Genomic DNA, 21,325 nt, shown 5'->3' on the forward strand with positions numbered 1-21,325 from the left:
AACTGAATGAAGAAAGTGAGATTTGCTTACAAAGGTTATATTCACTTGCTGTCTATAAAATAAAGCAGCTTAACAATTCAAACCAGGGCTCATCTCACTAAAGTGTTTCTCAGTCTGTGAAGATATAGACTAAAGAAATTCAAATGAGTCCAAATGTAAAACACACCATAACTAAGGATCCTATTGTTAAATCTTCAGGTTACATCATCATATAATTAGATAAATAGCAGTAGGGGCACACTTCTGACTGCAAGGTTTTCATCTCACTGAAGAGAATGATCAGCATCACTGTATCTAAAGGAAGATCCAAGGCAGACTCAACATTTGTAACAGTAATATTAAGAAAATGTAATTTTACCTCCTCCATTGACTTTATCTACTTCAATTTCCCATGCTCCAAAATTGACTGCACATGTCCGAATAATACAAAATACCTTAAAGACATACAATATGAAAATGCATTTTAATAACAGTAATACTGTAGAGATACATAGCTGCAGTGTAGTTCACCTTTTAAAAAATAGGTCACAATTGTTGTGCTGATGGAACAATGAACATTCTGGGCTAACAGTTAAAGATGTTATAAGCCAGAACACTGGCTTTTGTCTGGGATTTGTAACAGTTAAAAAGTAGTTGTCAAATTATCATTTTAAATGTAGCCCAAAACTGCCACTTTTATTGGTTGGCCATAAAATACTTGATTTTATATCTTTTTTGCATCTATTGGACAATTCACTCCAAGTGTCCACAGGGTCACCATCTGTGAAATTCAACAATGAAGCACGAAAATAGACATGGTTCAGTAAACATAAAGGAAAATCAAATGTTCTTCAAAGAATAATAGGTGCTCAGTAGAAACACGTTTATACCAAAAAAAAGTCTCTACCAAGACACAACAGCACATGGGGTCCTAAACAGAGACAACAACAGAAACTCTGCAATTTGCCCTGCACCATCTAAATATTGATTTTACCAGTACGACAATGGTGAACTTAAACCATGATCAGACAACCCAGTACAGCTCAAAGTGCATATTTACACCAAATTAAACAAAATGACCTTTTACAACTGCCAAAAGTGCTATGGCAATCATTAAAAATAAAATCAAACTGTGCAGTTAAAGAATGCAATCCTGTTTAACCACACCTTGCTTTTGAAAAGTCTTTCACAGGCAGGGTAGCAGTACACAGAATGTGGTGGAATGTGACCTGTGAATCACCACATAGGAAGTCTCTGATCGGCTTCGGGGGGGGGGGGGGGGGGGGGGGTGCGTGGGGGGGGGATGGCAAAGTTTTTTTTAAAAAAAGGACTGGACACCACAAGCTACTCATGCAGATATCCCAGTGGCCACCTCAGGAGCTGCAACAATGGAAAGAACCTGGGGGATTGTCTGTTGAACCATTTTGGACAGGAAATAATGCACTGTAACATGTGATCCAGAGGTAGAAAATTAGGGCCCAAAAGAGAGTATATTTTAAAAACTAAACCAGAAAAAGATATTTTAATTATATCTAGAAAAAGCTATACACCCTGAATTCCCACAGTTCTATCACCAATTAGAGGTCACCCAGCATCAGTTACAGCAACAGGGAGCTTACTGTAACTGACTTAATTAACTCAGCTGGAAGGTTTCAGAACACACAGTAATCGTACAGCTATCAATTCCACTTATTCTCCAGAAGATTGCAAAATGGGAGGGATAAGGAAGACAAAAAGAAAATCCCTTTCTTTGTATTAAGATAATACTTCTACTCATCAGCTGTGATATTGCTACTTTAACACTCAATACCACTAGTGACTCTACTATAAAGGAACACTCCTGTTTACATTAATTCAGCATATAGAACTTTTAAAAAAAGTACAAGATTCTAGTTCATGCATTTCTGTAATTACATTATTTTTGAGACTGAATCTGCTTTTCAGAGGAGGTTTTTTAAAGTTACATCTTAAAAATTAATCAAACATTTAAACAGTGCATCAGTCATTTTACATTTTTGAATATGATGGTGTCATCCAATGGGGTGGAAAGTCCTTTAATTAAGGAACCGGGGGCACATTCTGACACAATGCTGTTACAATAATTGAAATGCCATGTTTCCTTCAGAGCAAAATTCAATTTTGCCTTATTCTCAGCAACCTGTATAGATAAAGAACGGGCTTATTCATTTGCAATATTCTACTGTCTGCATCTGATATAAATGGTATGGTGCTCAGGAATCAAGAACGTTCAGCTTTTAATGGATTTCAACTGTTAGTTCATAAAGAACAAAAAAAAGAGCATTTCAGCTGTGCTGCTACATTCCCCATGAAAAAAAACTTTTCTCCCCCTCATCATCCACTTCCCACCAGCAGCTAACTATTAAATGCAGCATTTGGATTGTTTGTGGCAATAATTCTGTTATGCCAAAATATGGTGCCTCAACTAACATGGTCCTGCAAATAAAGATTATTTGTAAGGGCAATTTAACACACAGCATTTATTTTTGTGGAGTTTGAGGTTATATGGGATCTTGATGCTTTGAAATGGAACACTTTCTTACTTTTCACTAGCGTCATAAGAGTCAGTTATTGGTAAAGCTTCCTTTACTTTGTACCATCAATCAGAGATCTAATTTTGCTCCAGAGTCAGCCTCTTTTGGCCATGGATCAACTGTTGCTAATTTGTTTCCAGTACTGACAATATTGCCAGACATAGCATAGTAGTTCACTGGATATTTCTTCTCACTTCCCACATTATAGCTTTAACTTGACTCTACCTAATAGCTGCATAGGTAATTTAGTTTGTACTCCACCAGACTACTTTTAATCCCAAGCTTAGCTGTACCTACTGCAAAGTGTGGCTTCTCCCATACCACCCATGTCCTTGACCTGAATAAGAGTGCCAATGAATTAAGAGTAATTTATGCAATGTATTTAAACCTACTGGTATCTAGAGCCAAGTTATCTCACTCCAGTGGCTGGATTTTATGTCCAGATACCTGAATTAAAAGACCAGAGTGCTAACTTACATCACCACTTGATCTCTTTTAATCTCAATTTTTGGTTGAGATTATTGAAAGGGGAATTTCACAGTAACTTCATTGCAGTGTTAATATAATCCTCACTTGTGGCTAATAAATATACTTTGCTTTTTTTTAAAATGAGGGATCAGAAAGAGGTCAGGGGCACTGATTAGTCCAACAAATTGTTTTCATAATTTGGATAGCTGACCAAGTTTTTAAAAAACAATCACAAGGTGAGTTTGCTTAGGTACATTTCCTTCATCATCCAAAATGCCACTGGCTAAATTTAGGACTTAGATGGATCAGTTATTGATAAATGGTGCAGAGATCTTACACAGGGAGGAATCTATGTGAAACCACGAAGGATGGCAGAGGGAAGGTGGGGGGAGGTTTGGAGAGAAAGGTGAATCAATATTGGTTACTAATCAATAGTTTCAAATTTTGAGATAACTGCCCAGAGCTGTATAATTTCTGGCCTCCTGATTTAAATTTTAACAGGGTTCTCCGTTCCCAGTCAGAGAGGACAATGCAAGTCTCAGTATAATTGAGAACAAACTTTACAACATGCACATTAGAATCACATCTACGCAGTAATTATTAAGATAAAACTTTAAAACACAGTGCCCAAACCAACAGAAATGATCAGACACCAAAAGAACAACGTGTCAACGAGACATAGGGACACTGTTTCCACCCCATTATACAACATAAAACAATGACAGTTTATTGAGCTGGGGCTAGCAGACAGCGATATAACCTATTAGACAAAGTTGAGAATTCCTTTATAGATGAGCAGTCTTGTCTGCTACTTGACCCCTTAGGTCAAATTTAAATTTTAAAAAATTATTGCAGTTTAAAGCAGTTCTGAGACATCTATCAGAACACGTACACATTTATAGCAGACAGGTTTCGGCTTCAATTCCTGTAGGACAAGTTCGCTTTAAATACTATTTTCTAGCCCTTGAATTTCACTTTCCAAAAGTGACAGATAGGGTTCATCAAAATCTTTATCATTCCAGCTGTTCATTTTCCACTTCTGTCTAGCCAAACCTGTAGGCTGCCAGGAATGGGGAATAAATTTAATCACACAATAAAAAAAATAATGAGACAACAATGAGAACGTGATACAATTATCATAAATACATAGTCAAGTGCTGGAGCGTCTTCCTCAGTTGTTTGGAATCCACCCTGCCTCCTTCCACCTGTGCCATATCCTGGTTAAATAATGTTCAGCGTCCCACAGAGGGCAGGGGAAATCCAGTGGTTCTGGCTTTTGGCCCCTAACAATAATTCTAAGAGAACAGATTTTACTCAACCGTAGGAACACCAACACAATATCCACTATGTACAAGCTATAAAACATCCACATATTAACCAACAGTGAATACTTCAATGCACTTAGACTACCATATTTTAGTGCTATTTAAAAAAAAGAACTTCATGTACATAGTTATTCAATGCACAGCATTTCAAGCTGTTTGATGTTGAAACTCTAAGCGATTTGCCAGTGGCACAGCCCAGTCAACCACTAATGTTTACTTTCCCATAACGAGTCGCTTACTGTAGAATTATTCCAGCTTAGTTGCATTTGCTTAGAATATCATTTGGGAAAAAAAACAGTATTTCTCACAAAAAGAAATACTTAACGAAAGCTGAAAATGAATTGGCTCTTAACATTCTGCAACTGCAGAAGGTTTCACTTTGGTTTTACCAGCAGATATTTGGCTCTTTCCAGTTGAGAAGTTGTCACAGAAAGAGGCTTCTCAGCTTCCTCCATTCAAATCGATAAACATTCTGTAGCATTCTTCTCTCCGGTTTACTGACCTCCTAATGTACTCCTTGGACAGGGGTTCTTTAAAACTGCTCATATCCCACTTGGAAATCAATGGAGGATCTGTTGTGGCTGGAGTTTCTTTGGCCTTGAAGTTTCCAACTATATACACTGGTACATAACTGCACCTGTTCAACATGATGCTAAGGGAGTATTTGCAAATTGCCTGGAGAAGGAATTGTTGAGGATAGCACTAAATAAATCCTTCACCATCTGTCAAGCTTCTCTGAATCTGCTGCTTGTCATCCACATTGTCTCCAGCAGACTCATTCTCCTCACTTGATTCTATGTACACAGGCCAACTGGCATCTTTGTCCTCCTTCTCCTGGGTTTCCAAAACCTGCTCAGTCTGGCTCAGATTGACCGGTGAAGTCTCCTCGTTGGTGGTCATTACACACGTGCAGCTATCGCAGAGGCCAAACCGCCTTGCACCGTGCTGCAGGTTGCTGGTAAACGTTCTCCTGCATCCTTTACAGACAATTGGTCTGTTCGAACGATGTACCTGAACAAAATGGAATACAAAATGTATAGTTCAATTTTTGACTACATGTAGATGTCCCAACAATAGAAAATCAAAGTTGCAACAAAATGAAGTTAACCTCGATGCCACAATATTTATTTTAGCAAATAGTTAAGTAGATACTTCCGCACAATTATAGAGCAAAAGTCACATTTATGTCAAAGACTAATTATGAATCACAGACAACCTAAAGGAAAAACTTGATAGCAACCAATACATTTAATAATAACCCAGGTGTAGTAGTATAATTGGTCCAGGTGTAGCCAACAGACCATTGAACAAGTAGCAACAGACCCCTGCATTAGTCCAAAAGGAAACAGCAAAATTACGTGGTACTGACAACCAATGTTTAAACTGAAGGGTAATTCATTTCAATCTCCTGTTTCAGAGCCCTATGTCAGTAAGAAATGTTTTTAATTGGTGATACACCAATGTCACCATCATTCAAGTTATCACCCTATTGCATTCTAAAGAGTGCAGAAATATCCACTCTAGAAAACTGGTCCAAACAACAAATGCAGAATTGCTGAAAGTAACGGTACCATCCCAGTTTGTCAGTATGAGCTTTCTAGGTACCTAACACTGTTATACTAGCTGGGCAGGATTCAAATTATTACAGGAATATTTTACAAATACTGTACATAATTTCTAAATCACTTTTGGAAAGAAGGCAGTCTCATCTAAAGTTTAAGTTTAAAGTTTATTTATTAGTGTCACAAGTAGGCTTACATTAACACTTCAATGACGTTACTGTGAAAATCCCCTAGTCACCAAACCCCAGCGCTTGTTCGGGTACACAGAGAGAGAATTTAGTTTGGGCCAATGCACCTAACTAGCACATTTTATGGACTTGTGGGGGAAGCTGGAGCATCCAGAGGAAACCTCGCTGCTTTTTTCTCTAAACCCTCTCTTATAAATACACCACCACTTATAAAAGAGAGAAACAAATCAAAACACCTTACTGCTTGCGGACAAGTGGCGAGGAGAAATTGGTGCTGCTTAAAACCTCTCCTATTCATAACACAGGCTTAAAGGACCTTGGATGAGACAACTGACCCTCAAAGTTTCAGTCTGAAGAAACGGTGAATAAGCCATGACATTCCACAATCTAGATCATCCACTTTCAAAATTTTAACCACTAAAGTCAGGGGCCTTTTATTAAAAGCTCAGAGAATTTTGTTTTAAATATAAATGTGTGGGTTAGGTTAGGTTAGGTTGATTGACCATACTAAATTGCTCCTTAGTGTCAGGGAGATTAGCAGGATAAATATGTGGGGTTATGGGGATAGGGCATGGATAGGATCGTTGTCAGCGTAGGCACAATGGGCCAAATGGTCTCCTTCTGCACTGTAGGGATTCTGTAATTAAAACTTCAAGGAAATTGCGAGGCATCTTGAAGGGAATTGCTTGATAGGGCGGACGCAACACGGTTTCATTAAAGGGAAGTCGTGTCTGACAAATTTACTGGAGTTCTATGAGGATGTGTCTAGGGCAGTGGATAGAGGAGAGCCGGTGGATGTGGTCTTTCTGGATTTTCAGAAGGCGTTTGACAAGGTACCTCACAAGAGGTTATTGCAGAAGGTCAGGGGACATGGAGTTGGGGGTAGGGTGTTAGCGTGGATAGAGGATTGGTTGTCAAATAGGAGGCAGAGAGTGGGGGTCAATGGGTGCTATTCGGATTGGCGGATGGTGACTAGTGGGGTGCCCCAGGGGTCGGTGCTGGGGCCTCAGCTATTTACCATTTATATAGATGATCTGGAGGAGGGAACCGAGTGCAGGGTGTCGAAATTTGCTGATGACACCAAGATTGGGGGAACAGCAAATTGTGCGGAGGGTGTTGAGAGTCTGCAGAAGGATCTAGATAGGCTGGGCGAATGGGCCAGGAAATGGCAAATGGAATTTAATGTTGGCAAGTGTGAGGTGGTCCACTTTGGTAGGAAGAATGGTAGGAAGGACTATTACTTACGTGGCGAAAAACTGCAGCAGGCGACAGTGCAGAGGGACCTCGGGGTCCTTGTGCATGAGTCGCAAAAACCCAGCTTGCAGGTGCAGCAGGTGGTCAGGAAGGCGAATGGGATGCTGGCCTTCATAGCGAGGGGGATTGAATATAAAAGTAGGGAGGTCTTGCTGCAGCTGTATAGGGCATTGGTGAGGCCGCAGCTGGAGTACTGTGTGCAGTTTTGGGCGCCGCACCTGCGCAAGGATATTTTGGCCCTGGAGGGAGTGCAGAGGAGGTTTACTAGGCTGATGCCGGAGTTGAGGGGATTGAGCTATGAGGAGAGGCTGAATAAACTAGGCTTGTACTCGTTAGAGTTTAGAAGAATGAGGGGAGATCTCATTGAGACGTATAAGATGATGAATGGGATGGATAGGATAGAGGTGGAGAGACTCTTCCCGCTCAAAAAAGACAGTAGGACTAGGGGGCACAGCCTCAAGATAAAGGGGAGGCGGTTTAGAACGGAGTTGAGGAGGAACTTCTTCACTCAAAGGGTGGTGAATCTCTGGAATTCTCTGCCCGTTGAAGTGGTGGAGGCTGCCTCACTAAATATTTTTAAGAAGCGGGTTGATGGGATTTTGATAAGAGAGGGGATTAAGGGTTATGGGGAGAGGGCGGGAAAGTGGAACTGAGCCACAACAGATCAGCCATGATCTTATTGAATGGCGGGGCAGGCTCGAAGGGCTAGATGGCCTACTCCTGCTCCTATTTCTTATGTTCTTATGTTCTTATAACTAATTCCTGAACTGTTTTTAAAAAGTACAGAATTGGCATCAGCACCCACATGTGCTGGTTAGGTGCACTGGCGATGTTAAATTCTCCCTCAGGTGTACCTGAGCACTGGAGTGTGGCGACTAGGAGATTTTCACAGTAACTTCATTGAAGTGTTAATATAAGCCTACTTGTGACACTAATAAATAAACTTAAACTTTAGATGAGACTGCCTTCTTTCCAAAAGTGATTCAGAAATTATATACAATATTTGTACAATATTCCTGTAATAATTTGAATTCTGCCCAGCTAGTATAAAAATGTTAAAATGAGGGTCAGTTGTTTCACCCAAGGTCCTTTAAGCCTTTGTTATGGACAGGAGGGGCTTTAACTTTTGTAGCACTAATTTCTCCTCACCACTCGTCCATAAACAATGGCCGAGGTGCCTACACCTGGTCACTATTCAGTGACACTTGTTAGAAAGTTCATGTGGGACAGGGACATGGTCATTTATGATGTTCAATGCTGTCAAATAATCTAGCAACATTTATTGTGATGAGTAACACATGTAGAACTGGCTCCTATTTACTACCTTATCCTGCTTCAACCACTTTTAATCTTTTTGTAATAACTGCCAGACCAAATAATTCAAACTAAAAACGTATAAAAAGGAAAACAGAGCAATTGAATATTGTGAATGGGCAGCACGGTGGCACAGTGATTAGCACTGCTGCCTCAAAGTGCCAGGGACCCGGTTTCAAGTCCGGCCTTGGGTGACTGTACGCAGTTTGAACATTGTCCCCATGTCTGCATGGATTTCCTTTGGGTGCTCCGGTTTCCTCCCACAGTCCAAAGGTGTACAGGTAAGGTTGACTGGCTATAGTAAATTGCCCCTTAGTGTTGGGGAACTAGCAGGGTGGATAAGTGGGGTTATGGGGATGGGGTCTGGATGGGATTGTGGTCTGTGCAGACTCAGGTCAAGTGGCCTTCTTCTGCATTGTAGGACTTTTATGATTCTGAAACAGAAAGTTATGACCAAAGAACAATCACTGAAACTTGCCTGGACAACTAGGAGGCATAGAGATAGAAGAAATGAGGAGAGGTACAGCTATTAAGCAGGATTAAATAAGTAGTTCAAATAAAAACTGAAAAAATACAAGGGATCAATCACACGTTACTGACAGTACATTATAAAGTGTCAAATTGTGGGAGAAGAAACAGAGGACTGCATTACTAGTTTACTTAAATAAAAACACAGTACAAGGCAGTGGTGTGGTGTTTTTTCCCACGGGACTAGTAATCCAAAGACCCAAGATAATGCTTTGCGGGCCTGGGTTCGAATGTTGTCAACTACTGTGATAGAAAATGAATTCAAAGAAAATCTGGAATTAAAAGTCTAATTATGACTACAAAAGCATTGTTGATCATCATAAAAACCAAATTAGTTCACTAATGTCCTTCAGGGAAGGAAATCTGCCATCCTTACCCAGTCTGGCCGATATGCAATTCCAAACCCACAGCAATATGTTTGACTCTTAAAAACCCTCTGAAATGGCCTGGCAAATCACTCACAGTTAGGGGGTAATTAGGGGGAGGGGAAATAAATGCTGGCTCAACCAGCGATGCTTACATCCCCTGAATGAATAAAATTGTGAATTTTACATTGCTTCAAAAACAGGCTATGTTATGAATAGTGTTCATGTGAAAAAAGGAGCATTTTATAGTATTTTCAGGATAGTGTCCTTTGTCAATATTTCCCCCCCAATTGTTACGTTTTCAATGAGCACTGATCTCCTATTAACACATTTCACTATCGTACCTTGATGCCACCATCAGCACTCCTTTAGTCCTTAATGCTACCATTAACATTCCTTTTGTCTCATGACCATTTCATCTTCATCAGCCTCTCCCTAGCCCCAACTTATCGCTAACTTTCAATTCTGCCCTACTTCCTCCAAACCCTCTCCAACTATATAAACCATTACATTTCTACCCCTCTTCAGTTCAGAAGAAGTTACATGGTCTCAAAGCGTTAACTCTGCTTCTCACATACAGTGGGGAGAAATGAGTGCTTTTCTGGTTAACAGTGACTAGTGGCATGCTTCAGGGATCAGTGTTGGGACCGCAATTGTCTACAATTTACATCGATGATTTGAAGTTGGGAACCAAGTGTAGTGTGTCAAAATTCACGGTTGACACTAAGATGTTTGCAGAGGACACAAAGTCTACAAAGGGATATAGACAGTTTAAGTGAGTGGACAAGGGTCTGGCAGATGAAGTACAATGTTGGTAAATACGAGGTCATCCATTTTGATAGGAATAACAGCAGAATGGATTATTATTTAAATGATAAAAGATTGCAGCACGCTCCTGTGCAGAGGGATCTAGTGTCTTTGTGCATGGATTGCAAAAAGTTGGTTGGCAGGTGCAGCAGGTAATGAAGAAGGCAAATGGAATTTTGTCCTTCATTGCTAGAGGGATGGAGTTTAAAAACAGGGGGGTTATAGTGCAGCTGTATAAAGTGCCTGGAGTACTGTGTACAATTTTGGTTTCCTTACTTGAAAAAGGATATACTGGCACTGGAGGGGGTGCAGAGGAGATTCACTTAGGTTGATTCCAGAATTGAGAGGGTTGGCTTATGAGGAGAGACTGAGTAGACTGAGGCTACACTTACTGGAATTCAGAAGAATAATGGGAAAACATATAAAATTATGAAAGGAATAGATAAAATAGAAACAGAGAAGTTGTTTCCACTGGCGGGTGAAACTAGAACAAGGGGGCATGGCCTCAAAATAAGAGGGAGCAGATTTAGGACCAAGTTGAGGAGGAACTTCTTCATGCAAAAGGTTGTGAATCTGTGGAATTCCTTGGCCAGTGAAGCATTTGAGGCTATCGCGTTGAATGTTTTTAAGGTAAAGATAGATTTTGAACAGTAAAGGAATTAAGTGGGGGCGGGGTGGCGATAACTGGAGCAGGATCCACGAAAAGATCAGCCATGATCTTATCGAGTGACAGAACAGGCTGGATGGGGCTAGATGGCCTACTCCTGCTCCTACTTCTTATGTTCTTATGAGAAGATAAGGCTTATTTTAGGGGAGTTAAGGTGAAAAGATGATCAGATAAATAGGAATTGATTACAGATTCAACATCCAAAGTCAGGATACTATCTTGTGTCACCGCAGCACAGTGGTTAGCACTGCCGATTCAGTGCCAGAGTCCCAGGTTTGAATCCTAGCTTATGTCACAGTGTGTGTGGAGTTTGCATGTTCTCCCCGTGTCAGCGTGGATGGTCCGGTTTCTTCCCACAGTCCAAAGATGTGCGAGTTAGGTGGTTTGGCCATGCTAAATTGATCCTTAGGATCAGCGGGGCTAGCTAGGGTAAATGCATATGGGCCTGGGGATAGGGTCTGGGTGGGATTGTAGTCGGTGCAGACTTGATGGGCCAAATGGCCTCCTTATGCACTGTCGGATTTTATACATTTTGCCAAACTTAAAACAAATAAAAGAACTAAAACAGAGTTAGGGAAAATGTATTTAACCAGATGATGGTCACAATGCAGTTATCCACCAGATATTGCTGAAGTTCATACGTAATTTTAAAAAGGAATTTGTTAAAGAGCAATTATTAAATTGAATAGGAGCAGGCACTAGAGTAGAACTAGACCAGATTGAAAAAAACAGCAGCACTGAAGCAAAGACCTGGGTCAAAAGGCACTTCACAGTAGTGTAACATTCTAAACATCGAAGGTTACAAGATAGTGGGATGCCAGGTAGATGATACACAGCATTAGGCAACGCCTTCAGCACAGGAAGGGAGCATGTGAGAAATGAAAGGAAATAAAAGCAGGAAAACAACATATAGACAAGGCACAAGTGGGTTTTGTTCTGTTAACGTAATTGTCCAAGATAACAGCATTTTCCTAAACACAGAATTAAAGTTCACTGCAACAGAACTTAATAAAGTACCTCTAACGATCTTAAGACATCCCAAAGCACTTTATAGCCTATTGAGTACTTCTGAAAGTATCAGAAATGTGGCAGTAAATTTGCATACAGCCAGGTCCAACAAATAGCAATGTGATAATCAGATGATCTGTTTTTAGGTGTGAAAAGGGGAAAATGTTGACGAAGAGAATGCCCATGCTCCACTTTGATGTAGTATTTTACGTCCATCTCACAGGGCAGACAGGCCTTTGGTTTAATATACTGAAAGGATGGCATCTTTGGCACTGAAGCAGTTGAATGACAGTCCGTATTGTGGACTCAAGTCCTTGGAGGGAGCCTTGAACCCAAAGCTGTACAATTTAGAGGTTAAATTTGTCAAGAATCAACTGTAGAAATTAGGGCGTCAAGGCTATCTATTTATTATGAAGGGTGGGACAAAGGTTTTACCTAGTGATCTTTAAAGGCAAGGTGGTTAAGTGGACAACAGCCTGAGCAATTAGGCCCAACGTAAAATTGTACACTTTTAATTAATATAGCTAAACTGCTTCTACAAGGTTACCACAGGTCAAAAACCAACAGGAACACATGCCAGGGCTGTCTCTCATATCGAACAGAGATACTTCACCTTAACAATGGGGAAGTCACGAAACGAGAACCCAGACCTCTTACACATTGAATAAAGAGGTTTAACCTTAACAGTGGGAGAAGTTGTTACAGCCCGAAACCCATCAGGAGGTACTCAGCCAGAAGAATAGAAAAATACATTGTGATTGTGTATTTCCTAGTTTCAGCCAGATTTTGGGATATGTACAACTGGGTTGACCTGGCCTATCCTCATAGGGAAGGGTGTCACAGCACCCAATCACCCCGTTGGCTGAAAACCAGAGAATATTCCAGAAGGGCTCAAAGGGAGGGATTAAAAACATTTTCAACACACACTCCAGTGAAGACTCAACCAGCCTACTGTGATCTGAGAGGATGCAAGATTCACCTTTGTGTCAAGAGGACCCCAAGTTCATCTGTTGGCACGAGCTCAGTGAATTGAATCCAACAGCCCAATCAATTTCACCAAACCAGGTAGTATCTGTTGCTCAGACAATTATCCTACTTTGGGGAAAAGTTCATTTAATTTGTGCAAGAATTGTTTCTTTAACCTGAGAGTGTTTTTTTAATAAAGCTAATTTCAAACTATAGTCCTGTATCTAGGTAAATATGTTTTAAATGATAAATTTGTCAAAATGTCTGTGGAATATTTCACAGACAATACAAGAATATGCAAATTTTACTCACACTTAAAGCATGGCTTCGGAGATGCTCAAGTCTGGTGAATCTTTTTCCACAGGTCTCGCAAGGATATGGACGCTCACCTGTGTGTGAGCGCATGTGTCGTTTTAGAATGCCTTTCTGTTTAGCTGTGTAGGTGCAAAACGGGCACTTGTAGATCTTTTTTGGCACAATTATTCCATTCCCTAGAAAGAGAAACCATTAATGTTAAAACATGGAATGGCTCAGGTAAACCATTTTGGGCAGTGGTGTGTGGCAGTATGGAGAATATAAATGAATAAATTTGACAGGATATTACTTAGAAAGCATCTATAGGAATAAATGTCCATTTGGGATAGTTCAGACAAGAATATTGTACAACATGACAATAATAACCCCAAAATTCAAATGAAGTTTTCAGTCTTGGTCAAGTCTCTGCACAACAATCTTAATGAAGTGCAACCAAAAACTGAAGACAATTATGTTAATGTCAACTTCATTTGCATTTTTTGCAACCTATTTTAATGATGTAACGGGATCAGCCCACAGAACACAACTAAATCAACTGCTAAAACAGAAATTTTGGGAAACTCAGCAGGTCTAACAGCATCTGTCAACACAGAATAGAGCCAACGTTTCGAGTCTGAATGACCCTTTGTCAGAGCTTGAAACCAGACTTGAAACATTGGAAAGAGAATAGAGCATTGATGCTGTCAGACTTGCTCAGATTTCTCAGCGTTTTCTGTTTTTGTTTTAGATTCCAGCATCTGCAGTATTTTGCCTTTACAACTAAATCAGCATGTTGGCAATTGTACTTGCACAACAAAAGTATCTTACTTTAAATTATCCTCTCCCAAACGCCAAATGGACATTTGCTACTAAATGTTGGACTTTAACCTGGTGTTGTAAGACTTCTTACTGTGTTTACCCCAGTCCAACACCGGCACCTCCACATCACTGCTAGTCCAGTGACAATGCCACTACACCATTGCTTCCCCATGATTCCATTACTCACTGGATAAACTTGCTGAATCATGAGAAGCTCATTATTTAGTTGTGAAATGAAACAATACAAAATCAAACATTGGAAAATGTGGGGTATCACATGGTGTAAAAGCATTAGACTATATAGACGACATTACAGATTTTTATTCCTAGTTTCTGCCAGGTTAGTTAACCTGCACCAGGGCAGAAGCTAAGAGCAACAACTAGCAACAGCCCTACCGATAGGAAAGAAGAGCCGGGGGGAAAACAATCAGGTCAGGGTTCCAGCTTCTGGAGATTATCCAGTGCCTCCTGCAGCAGAATACAGTTCCCAACCATTCCACTGCAGACTATTTTCTGGCAATATTCACATTCTATGGCTCACATCTGAAGAATTGAAAATTGCTGGAGGATCATCAATCGCAGTGGGTGGGAGGGAATAAACTGTTAGGCAAAAATTAGAATAACACACAGATGTAGAATCACCAATGGCACAGCTCTCCAGGTTAAGGAATGGCACGCACACACTCACACTCATATTGTATTTCTCAATGGATCAAACATTTTATCTTCCCCTTCAATGTGTCAAGCAAAGATCCAACAACAAGCCGCTTCTTTGCGGTGCACCTGCACAATCCCATGTTAAATATCCAGTCAAAAACTTACACTGGGAATGTCAGAACTGTAACCTGGAATTTGCTTACTGCAGTTACTCCAAAATCAGGATCACAAAGAAAGGTCTGAAATAGCTTTAAAGGATTTCTGCATAGTCTTTGAGTCATGATGTGATAAGACTCAAGGTCCCAATTAAAAGGGAAACTAATCAGTACAGAAGTAAGCACACTAAATTAGAACAGATTTTACAAAACATAAGAAGGAATAAGTTAGCAGAAAGACAAATTATCACAGATGAAAAATGGCATCTATTTTAAGAACTGCAAAGATGCAGAAAAAACATACAGCGTTAAAAAAAGAGACTACTTCAAGTTTCCTAATTCAATGATAAAAATGTTAGAAACAATTGATGAGGGTAAATGGGCCAATAGGAATAACAATAATAATAAGAGCTTATTGCCCATCCCTAATTACCCTTAAACAACATAGCATTTCAGAAGGCAGTTAAGAGTCAATCAGTCACATTGCTGAGGATCTAGAATGTAGGCTAGACCAGGCAAAAAATGGCAGATTTCCTCCCCTAAAGAGAAGGACATGAATGAACAAGACTTCTACCGAATTTAAATTTTGTGGTGTGGGATTCAAATTCAGGTCCACAGACCATTACCCTAGGTCTCTGAATTACGAGTCCAATGACAATGCCACTACACCAATGCCTCCCCACAGTAAAGTGGATCACTCATTCAATGAGATTTTCTTCAAACAAGAAAATATTCTTGAAGTACACTGCTAAAAAGAGAATTGTAAGTCTAAAGAGGAGGCCCCTGCTGAGAGAGAATGGTGTGTCAGCAGAAAGAATATGAAAATTGGTAGAAATACATAATGAGAACTTTACGAAGTAAGGTTCTTGGGAGAAGATAAATGATAAAATTAGATATTGTGATAAATTAGAACCATAAGATCATGCAGCATAATAGAAGGCCATTTAGGTCATGTTTGTGGCAGCAATTAGTCACATCCCCATGTTCTTTCCACATAGCTCAGCAAATTGCTACAATTCCATTATATATCCAATTCTCCTTTGAAAGTAACTACTTATTCCACTTTTGCCACCCTCTCAGGTAGCACATTATAACTCTCAATGTAAAAATTAATTCCTACTTCCTCCCCTCGATATTTAGTTAGTTATCTTAAATCTGTCTTCTTTGATTCTTGACCAGAAATGGAAAGAGGGAGGAATTAACTAATCTCTCAGAATTTTAAACACTACAATTAAATTTCCCATTAACTTCCCCTGTCCAAAAGCAGAGCAATCTTTTTCCACATATAATTGCAGTAAGCTCACCCAAGTATCATTCTGGGGAGTCATCTCTGCATCGCTTCCAAGGCTTTGACATCATTTTTAAATTGTACCTAAAGTTGGGCGTCATACTCCAGCTGAGGCCTAACCAGTAATTTAGAAAGGTTTACTATACCTTTTTTGTATTCTATTCATAAATCCCAGGATCCTGTGGCCAACGGCCTAAGCAACTAGGTCCAACATAAAATTGGATGCCTTAAATTAATACACTGCTAAACTGCTTCTACAAGCAAGGCCTGATGGAATGCAGTCAAGGTAGCCACAGTTCAAAAGCCAATAGGGTCCAGCCCAGACTTGTCTTGCATACTGAACAGAGTTGTTTGACCTTGATAACGGGAAAGTTGTTATGACCAGAAACCCATCAAGAGGTGGCTAGCTAGAAGAATAGAAAAAAAAACATTATGTTTGTGTATCCCCCCCATTTCAGCAGGCTCCCTGATATTAACCATATTTTATGACCTCCCCAACCTGTAATACCACCAGCTGAAAGCCGGAGGCATGGTGGCACATGGCTAGCACTGCTGCCTCACAGCACTAGGGACCCAGGTTCGATTCCAGCCTTGGGTGACATTCCCTGTGTCTGTATTTGGGGAAAAGTTAACTCAGTGCAAGAGTTGTTTCTTTAACTTGCAAATAAAATTAAGTTTGAACTCAATCCTTTGTTTGTCTCAAAGAAAGAACACCTAGGTAAATGTGATTTTTGAGTAACAAACTGGTCAGAGTCTCTCCAGAATAATTCACAGGCAACACTATGTTTTTTTTTAAACATCCCTCTCAACTTGTCCTGCCACTTTCAAAGATTTGTTCATGTGAACACTCAGATCTCTCTGCTCCAGTACTCCCTTTAAAGTTGTACCATTTAGTTAATATTTCCCTTCCTGATTCTTCCTTCCAAGAAGTATTTAAACTTCTACTCAGAGAATATTACACAGGAAAAGGTCATTCACCCCGCCATGCACATTTCTCTGCATTAAATTTCATCTGACAAGTGAATGCCTGCTTCACCAATCTGTCTGAAATTTACTCCTATGTTTACCACATTTACAAGCTTCATGTTATCTGTAAACTTTGAAATTATGCCCCATACTCCTGTCCTGATTACCGGTTGATTATGTAATAGTAAAAGCAGATACTTCAGATGCTGGAAATCTGAAATAAAATCAGAAAATGGTGGAAATATTTAGCAGGTCAGGCAACATCTGTGGGGAGAGAAACAGTACTAATGCTTTAAGTACGTGACCTTTTTGCAAAACACATGATAGGTTCCTCCTTTTAGAATCTGATGAAAGATCATAGGCCTGAAACATTAATTCTGTTCCTCTCTCCACAGATATTGCCAGACCTGCTGAGTATTTCCAGCATTTTCTGGTCTTGTATCACTAATAGTCATCGACTTCAGGAAGCATAGTGGAGATATGTCTCCATCTACATTAATGGAGATGAAGTGGAAATGGTTGAGCGCTTCAAGATTCTAGGTATACAGATCACCAACAACCTGTCCTGATTTCTTCACACCAACGCTATAGCTAAGAAAGCCCACCAACACCTCCACTTTCTCAAGAGTCTGAGCAAACTCAGCATGTTCATTACAACTCTCTCTACTGTTACAGATGCATTCGGTCTGGATGTATCCCAGCTTAGTATGGCTCCTATTCTGACCTAGACCGCAAGAAACTACAAGAGGTCATGAACAAAGCCCAGTTTAACATGCAAATCAGCTTCCCATCCACTGACTTTGTCTACAATTCCAATTCCTATTGCATCAGAAAAGCAGCCAGCATAATCAAGGATTCCACGCATCCCGGACACATTCTCTTCCATCTTCTTCCATTAGAGACAAGGTACCAAAATCTGATGTCACATACCAACCAACTCGAGAACAGCTTCTCTGCTGCTAAACTTTTGAACGGACCTACCTTATATTAATCTTTTTCTAAACCGTGGCTATGACTGTAACACTATATTCTGCACCCTCTCCTTTCCTTCTTTATGAACAGTATGTTTTGTATCGCATGCAAAAAAACTTCTCACTGTATACTAACATTTGACAATAATAAATCAAATGAAAAATTATTAGGAAAGTGAAGTAGGTTACAGGAGGACACCACAGAACTAGGAAAAGAAACAGCAGAGATTTTAGTAATTATATTTCTAAAGGGTTAGATTTTTGCCTGACAACAGAAAAATGGCCAAAGCAATATCCACTGTCAGACAGAAAGCCAGTATAATTACAGGCCCCACAATTTAACATCTGTGGCAGAGGACATTTTGCAATCTTTAATTAAAGGTAAATTTACTAAATTTCTAGATGAAAATAATTAGAACCAGCCAACATAGATTTTAGAAAGTGTAATCATGCTTGACAAACATGATGTCTCACATCCTCAATGAATTAAATGACAGATAGGAAAACATAGCGGAAGTGGTATATGCAAGCTTTCATGAAGCCTTTGAGATGGTCCCACATAGGACCCTAATACAAGAGATTAAGGGATATGAAATTAAGGGAAGGGTAACAAAGCTGGGTAAAATTAGATAGAAAGAGGTGTAAAGAATAGAATTTGAGGACAGCTTTTCATAGTAAATGGAAACAGGAAGCAGTGTCCCATAGTTTCTATTAGGAGATCACTTTAATTCCCTATGTAGATCAATGATTTAAAAACAGGGCTACATGCAAGAGGTAGCCAAACTCAAAGTATAGAATGCTGAGGAGCAAAGGAAACTGTAAAAAGATATTGATTCAATGGTGAAAAGATCAAATTCAATATCAGTAAATGTAACATTTCTTTTTTCAGTAAAACTCTTAACATCCTCCATCACCCAGCTTATCCCATATAAAAGCAGAACCTTTAAGTAGTTACAAGTCATCAGATATTAAAAGCAGCACTTCAAGTGGATAAGCAACTTAAAAAATGTTAATGTGTTTTATGGCAAGACGTACTGAATACAAAAGACCAAAATTTAATGGTGAATCTGTACAAAACCCCATCAAGACCACAGCTGCAGTGCTGTGCAGTTTGTGATTCCACGAGAGAGGAAGAACACTGAGACATTAGATGTTGGAATGCAGATTCATCGGATGCAGTTAAGTGTAAGGATAGAAGTGGGCAACACAGTGGTAGTGATTAGCACTGCTGCCTCATAGCACTGGGAACCCGGGTTCGATTCCCGGCTTGGGTCACTGTCTGTAAAGAGTTTGCACATTCTCCCCATGTCTGCATGGGTTTCCTCCAGGTGCTCCGATTTCCTCTCAGTCCAAAGATGTGCGGATAACGTTGATTGGCTATGCTAAATTGACCCTAGTGTCAGGGGGCTAGCAGAGTAAATATGTGGGGTTACGGGATAAGGTCCTGTGGTCGGTGCAGATTCGATAAGCCAAATGGCCTCCTTCTGCAATGTCAGGATTCTATGAACTTCAATGACATATAAAAGTTAAGGTGTGAAAAACTGAGTGGTAGTAATATGGATTCAGTACCACATGCAGTCATTGTGGCAAACAATGCAGAAGCACTTAAGTGGCAGTTAGATAAGCTCCTGACAGAGAAAGAATTAGAAGAAAAATGTTTATAGGTTGAGATGAATTATGGTGGGGATGACTCATGTGGAGTATAAACACCAGTTGGACCAGGTGAGATGTCTCTATTCTGTAAATATCTATGTAGCTGGGTCTATTTTTGATGTAGAAGGGCAGTATGACCCCATTTGATGGGAAATTTAAAAACATGAAGAGTTGAGACAATAGACTGTTTTCAATGATTGTGGGATCTAAAATGAGGAGACAGAGAGATTAAATGTAAGAGACTTAGATTAAGTGAGTGGGGGAAACTTTAAAAGCACAACCAACTGAGAGAGCTGTGGAATACAAAACCAGAATTACTAACTCAAGCAAGGCTATATTAACATTTAAGATGAGATTGATAGGTGGTTGAAGGAAAGGGATACGGAAACAGGGTGGGCAGATGGATTAGAACTAATCCTTGCTTGGAGGATAAAATCAGCATGCATGGATTGACCCAAACATCTTGTCTGTATTATAATTTCTATATAATAGTCATAGTGGTTTCTTTGATGTCTTTATTAGCACTTTGATGACAGGGAGTGTATACCAGTTTTCTGAACCATACAGGTAAGTCTCTGCAGTAGAAGCGGGACAGAAATGTACTGTCAAATTCTCGAGATTATGAAAACTGGATTAGATTAGATACTTAAAGCTAACAAAGTACAAGAGAAAATACTTAAGCAAAGTTGGGACAATTAGATATCTGGGACTGACTCAGGGTCTGTATACCAGCTTTCTGGACCATATAGAGCTGCACTATGACACAATGGTTAACACTGCTGCCTCACAGCGCCAAGGACCCGGATTCAATTCCCAGCTTGGGTCACTGTCTACGTAGAGTCTGCACATTCTCCCTGCATCTGCTTTTCCTCCAGGTGCTCCCGTTTTCTCCCATAGTCTGAAAGACATGCTGGTTAGGTGCGTTGATCCAAACGGGCACTGGAGTGTGGCGACCAGGGGGAATTTCACAGTAACTCCATTGCACTGTTAATGTAAGCTTTACTTGTAAGAAATAAATAAACTTTAACATGTAGGTAGGTCTCTGCAGCAGCAGTGTGACAAATGTATTGCCAAGTTCTTTTGAGATTATGAAAACTGGATTAGATTAGATACTTAAAGCTAATAAAGTACAAGAGAAAATACTTAAGCAACTCACAGCTGGGACAACTAGATTTCTGGGATTGACTAACAGAGAAACAATCAGCCTTAAGGAACATGTGGTTTCTGTGTCAATGGCACCAGCTGTTTTATTGCATTGATTTAAATGTTCTGATGTTTAAAATGATATTCATGGTGATGCTCTTTAAAAAGAGACTGATAATAGGGCAAGATTTTATATCAATTTATGGTCAAGAAGTCAAAAATATTTCCTGCAATTTATTTGTGCAGTAACAGTAAAGTCTTTGGTTATGATTCTAAAGATGTAACCTATCTTCCATCACCTCACCCAAGTGGTCATAGACATGTGCTAGCCTCAGCAAAGACCACTGATAGGTTATTTAATCACAAAGGCACAACCAAGAACTACTGCTGTCTCCA

General features: G+C 39.8%; 1 protein-coding gene across 2 annotated transcripts in view; it reads right to left on the reverse strand.

Moving 5' to 3' along the window:
- Nucleotides 1-1,279: 1,279 nt before the first annotated feature.
- The window catches only part of LOC145357785 (zinc finger and BTB domain-containing protein 8B-like), a 29,023-nt gene continuing 8,977 nt past the window's right edge, over nucleotides 1,280-21,325 (reverse strand). For both annotated transcript variants that reach the window (XM_080211279.1, XM_080211280.1), the window contains exons 3-4: nucleotides 13,296-13,474; nucleotides 1,280-5,335 (exon numbers count right to left, since the gene is read on the reverse strand). In XM_080211279.1, the coding sequence (XP_080067405.1) occupies nucleotides 5,027-5,335; nucleotides 13,296-13,474 (488 nt within the window). In that variant the 3' untranslated portion in view covers nucleotides 1,280-5,026. The remainder of the gene's footprint in view (nucleotides 5,336-13,295; nucleotides 13,475-21,325) is intronic.

Source organism: Carcharhinus amblyrhynchos, chromosome 24 (genome assembly GCF_965287045.1).
Source record: "Carcharhinus amblyrhynchos chromosome 24, sCarAmb.v2.hapA, whole genome shotgun sequence".
Lineage (NCBI taxonomy): Eukaryota > Metazoa > Chordata > Chondrichthyes > Carcharhiniformes > Carcharhinidae > Carcharhinus > Carcharhinus amblyrhynchos.